The sequence below is a fragment of the Pteropus alecto genome, unplaced genomic scaffold, assembly GCF_000325575.1.
Source record: "Pteropus alecto unplaced genomic scaffold, ASM32557v1 scaffold110, whole genome shotgun sequence".
In the NCBI taxonomy this organism is placed as follows: domain Eukaryota; kingdom Metazoa; phylum Chordata; class Mammalia; order Chiroptera; family Pteropodidae; genus Pteropus; species Pteropus alecto.
Window position 1 is genome coordinate 6,563,628 of NW_006431920.1, and position 5,335 is coordinate 6,568,962.

At 39.5% G+C, this 5,335-nt stretch overlaps 1 protein-coding gene across 1 annotated transcript in view; it reads left to right on the forward strand.

Moving 5' to 3' along the window:
- The window catches only part of SERPINE2 (serpin family E member 2), a 24,013-nt gene extending 20,402 nt beyond the window's left edge, over positions 1 to 3,611 (forward strand). The window contains exons 7-8 of the mRNA XM_006906665.3: positions 1,920 to 2,003; positions 2,888 to 3,611. Of these exons, the coding sequence (XP_006906727.2) occupies positions 1,920 to 2,003; positions 2,888 to 2,925 (122 nt within the window). The 3' untranslated portion in view covers positions 2,926 to 3,611. The remainder of the gene's footprint in view (positions 1 to 1,919; positions 2,004 to 2,887) is intronic.
- The last annotated feature ends 1,724 nt before the right edge of the window (positions 3,612 to 5,335 follow it).

Consider the following 5,335-nt stretch of genomic DNA (forward strand, 5'->3'; position numbering starts at 1 on the left):
ATCTTCAGATTGAAATTTAAAGTAATAGCAACTACAGATAGGAAAATAGTCAGGTTTATCCAGGGCAAAGTGAAGAATTAGCACTCAACTGTTGAATTACAGCAGGATTGTTATGCAGCCTTTCTTGATAATTAGAACATCCACATCTGCTTTCTCCTTGATGGCTTATATAATGAAGGAGAAAATAGAACAATCTTAGGCGGTTTTTTTGTTTTTTGTTTTTTTACCCTGTAATTATCCATATGAGGTTGGCTGAATAAATATGACCAAGCTCTGCAGCTCATAAAGTGAATATCCTAGCTACATTTGTAACTGGGTCAGATATCTCTGGTCATTAAAAGGTACCATTTATACCCACAATAGACACTTTATTGCCTTTCTAAAATAAGTTTAATTTTTATTCCCTTAGAATAGCATTTAAAACGAAGACCTAGAATAAGAGGACTTGGAATTTTTAAGATGCCTTTGGCCTCTTCTAGGTGATTATAAATGACATCTAAATTTTGCCAAAGTTCCGGACCGCTTTTGGCAACTAGTATACTAAACTGTCAAGACTGGCTACATGACTTGCAGGGCCCTAAGCAAAATAAAAATACAGAGCCCCTTGTTCAAACCTTACTAAGAGTTTTGAGACAGCAGCAGCAGAGCACTAAACCAAATGCAGGGTCCTCGTGAGTGTGGGGCCCTGTGTCACCACCCAGGTCACGTACCCATGAAGCCAGCCCTGCTATTGGAGCCTGCAAGAGCTGCCATAACAAGTACCACAGATTGGGTGGGTTAAGCAATAGGAATTTACTTCTCACAGTTCTGGAGGCTGGAAGTCCAAGATCAAGGTGTTGGTGGGGTTGGTTTCTCCTGAGCCTTCGCACCTTGGCTTGTAGACAGCCACCATCTCACTGTGTTCTTTCCCTGTGTGTCACATCGCCGATGTCTCCCTCTCTTCTTGTAAGGACACCAGTACTATTGGATTTGGGCTCTACCTTCATGGCCTCATTTAAATACATACCTTCTTAAAGGCCCTGTCTCCAAATACAGCCACACTGGGGATTAGGGCTTCGACATACAAATTTTGAGTGGATACTATTTAGTCCATGACACTTGCTACCCACTGAGCTGTTTTTAATAGCCCTAGGTTGAGTGGTTTACCCCAGCGTAGCTGCAGGTGTTTCTTTTGTAACACCAAGCCCAAGTCATTAATGCTTTCTGGGGTTTGAACCAGAGGACCGGGCTGTGTTAGCAAGTGTAGGGCAATTATGCCTGGCACTACCCTCCTGCAAAGCCTATTAGATTGGAGACACTATTGGTAAGCATGGCAGAGTAAGCACGTGTAAGACCATGAGCCTAAAGAAATTTGCTCTTTAAGTCCAATGTCTGCACCAGATGAGCTGATCAGCAACATAGCAGGACCCGCATGAGTGATGTGTTCGCCAGTGTAAAGGAAACTTAGAGGACGTGCCAAAGGAAGAGGCACAGACAAAATGGTTGAGAACGAAGCTGAGCCTGGGCATGCAGAAGGGATTTGGATAGGCTAAGAGGACCAAGGCCTTCGTCAGGAAGGCAGATGGTATGATGAAAAAAACAGCTGATACAGTGAACATGCATTGTGTGTTAAGTGGCAAACACTGTTCTAAAGGCTGTAATATGTTTGGTCATTTAAGCCTCATAAAAAACTCATGAGGAGTAAATACTTTTATTAAAGAAGATGGTGCTTGTGTAGAATAAATAAAACGATAAAGATAAAAGGCCTGGCCCACGGTGGGTGTCCAGTAAATGGGGACATTTAGGCCCGTTGTAACATGGCCAGCCTATGGGACAAGAATCAAGTGTGTTCTCGCAAACCAGCATCGAGGATCCATGGGGCCAGCTGCTTTGCCGGCCTCAGGCTAGATGTACAATGTGTCTCTCTGTTCTTTCCATAGCTGCAATTCTAATTGCAAGGTCGTCGCCTCCCTGGTTTATAGTGGACAGACCTTTTCTATTTTTCATCCGACATAATCCTACAGGTAAGCAATTCTCCTCTTCCATTGTTCACAAACTGTTAGAATTCAGAAAGGTGTGTCGTTGTAGGTAAATCCACAGTGCTACTTTTAGTCTGTTCCCCACGTGGCAACGATCGCAAATGCCTCAAATAATATAACCACTCACCTTGAAAAGAGAGGAAAATCAGGCCGTGTTTACTGAGTGTGTGTGTGTGTGTGTGTGTGTGTATGTGTTTTATACAAATGCAGTAGTTAAATTTTGCAAGAAGCTAGATGTCTTCAACCTTCGTAAGCCCACTATGGTTATGACTTGAGAATTGTCAACTCAATCAATCTTGGCTTTGAGTCATAGATTCAAACATGGCTCTGTCCTTCAGCTTTAACTTTAAGGATAACAGTCATTTCTGCCCCTTAATACAATTTTGAAGAATAAATAAGATTATCTTTGTGGAGAAGTCGGTATCATGTTGAAACAGAGTAGAAACTAATATATTTTAGCTTTTACTTTTTTTTAATCGATAATATAAGCTAGTTCTTTATCCTTTTGTCTCACTGCATCTTTAATATCATAATTAGTGTTCTTCCAAACTGAACAGCCCACTATGGGAGCCTCTAGCCACATGTGGCTATTTCACTTTAGTTTTTAATTAATTTAAATGAAATACAATTAAGAATTTAGTTTCTTAGTCACACTTGCCATATTTCAAGGGCTTACTAGTGACCAGTGGCCACCATCTTGGACCGCAAAGGTGGAAACCATTTTCATCATTGCAGAAAGTTCTATTGCACATCACTGCTTGGGAGTAATAGCTTAAACTCAGCCCAGGGACCGTCCCTTAAATATGCCTTCCCTCTCATTTTAAAGACTGTCTTTAATAGTTATGCATTGTTTTCTTTTATCTCCGTAGGTGCCTTCTTATTCATGGGGCAGATAAACAAACCCTGAAGAGTATGCGGAAGCAAAGCACCAAGCCAACTTTGCTATGAAGGGGAGACTCTGCCTACATCTTTCATAGTTCTGTTAAATATTTTTGCACATTACTTTCTTTTTCAAAATTAGTTCTTAGGAACAGAGACTCGATGATGCAAGCATTTCTATTCTGGGACGTATTAAAGGGGGCAAAAAAGGGCTGGCTGGCTGGAACATTGTACTGAGTAATGGTAGAAAGGCTCCCAAATGTCTAAAAGATTCTTTAAACTACTGAGTATTTACTGTCCAAGTCAGGATGTTTGTTTTGTTTCGTTTATGTGTGGCTTTTCAGAAGAAATTTAATCAGTGCGATGAGGGGGGGAAAGACATTTTATGGTAGCTTTTACTTTTTTATGAAAAAAATATTATTGGCCTTTTTAATTCTTTTTGTTGTTGTTGTCTCATCCAAAGTCTTGATAGTAAGCATTATTTTGGGGGTAGAAATAGAAAAATCTCTAGTCTTGTGTGTTTTTGTTGTTCTTGTTGTCGTCGTTTTATATAATGCATGTATTCACTAAAATAAAGTTTAAAAAACTAATGTCTTGCTAGACAAGGTTTGCTGTTGTGCAGTGTGCCTGTCACTACTGGTCTGTACTCTTTGGATTTGCATTTTTGTATTTTGTACAAAGTAAAAATAAAGTATTATGAGTAGTAAAAGAAAATAAAAGAATCTGTTTCTCTGCTATTTGAAAATACAACAAAAGAAATGAAGCCTTTGGAAAAGACTTCAGCTTCTTCTAATAAACCTTTGCATTCAGGCAATCAGCAGAAAACCCGAAGCCCCTGGCTTTCTCTACCCTTTTTATCTAATCCTGGCCACCAAACGCTGTTCCCTGCTTCACCAATTCTCAGTTTGTAGATCACTTCCGACAAATAACTTTCTCCATAAACCCACCTGCAGTCTCAGCTGCCGTTCACTCACGTGAGGGCCGAGGAGTCTCATCAAAAGCGGAGATTTTGGAGCCAGCTCAGAAAGAAGGGCTGGGGACCAATATAGTTTGGAAATCTAAGTGAATGGTAGATGTGTCATTTATGTTAATAAACTAGAGCGTTTACTTTTTTGAAATGACAAGTCTTGTTTTTTTTGTTTTGTTTTGTTTTGTTTTGTCGTTTTTTTGGAGAACTCCATAATTCTAATGTGATAATTTTTTGTTTGCCTATTTTTTCCCCCCAATGTTGTAAAGATTTTGATAATCTTTCTGTATCAGAATAGTTTAAGATATTTCTTATCCAAAGTTAAAAACATTTTTTTTCACCCATGAACTGTACTCATCACTCTTTATACGTTAAAACCTCACCTTTAACACTCCACCAATTTGCCATTTATAATTCCTTTTTTGTCAAGTGGCCTGAGCTTTGCTGTTTGCAACTATCCGAGTATGGATACTTTGGTTAACCATGAGAAAGGGGAGGAAGGGCTGTTGTTTCCCTCACTTAAGAGTAAATGTCAAAAAATTATTTTGAAGGGTTATCTCAGGCCACTTGTACTCTGACAAACATGCTAGTATAGTTATTAATGCTTTTTAGAGTCAGGTTTACTGGTTTTCCATTTAGTTATATTACTTTGGTCATGTTACTTTGGATAGTTTAAAATAGGAATAGTGTTCGCATTAATCAGAGAGTTATATTACTTTTAGTTATATAGTTATATTGCTTTGGATAGTTTGAAATAGGAATAGTGTTCGCATGAATCAGAGAGTTATACACCCCATTCATTCATTCAAATACCTCCTCTGCACCAAGTACTAGGGATACAGAAATGAATGTATCCTTACCCTAAGTAACCTTGGGAGGGAGAGAATTCTAGCACGTAAAGGTATCTAACGGTTGCAGGTGTGTTTGTTTACAAGTGAGGGAAGTAGGACCCAGTGGGCATTGGTCCAAGAGAGAAGACCGAAAAGTGGCTGCAGGGCCAAGACTAGCTCCTGGGCTCCTGACACCGGCCCTGCTCATTCCAGAAAGGACCAGAAGTGTCTGCCTAAAAGAGTGGCCCCGTTATGCAATACAGATAGGCAGCTCCCCAATAATAGAAATTGGTCACATTTTCCTGGGCACATTACATTGTGAGGTACCTGGTCCCATTTCTGAATGCCTCTTCAGTGTCTTACAGAGTAACATTTCACATTAATGATATACAGAAGCTGGAAACATGTCATGGAAAGATCATACTTTTAAGGTTCCCAGACTGCATAGACTCTTTCACTTGATCCTCCCAACTTACTTTTTTTTTTTAGCTCTTCCCCAGTCAATACCCAGATTCTGACCCTGGCTGACTCTTAAAATCTGTTTATAATCTGGACTGGAGGGAAATTTTTCTCTCAAATTATTCTTCTTTATAATTCGATGTTTATCTTTTGGCACTTTTAAGTCAATGAGTCTGTTGGCC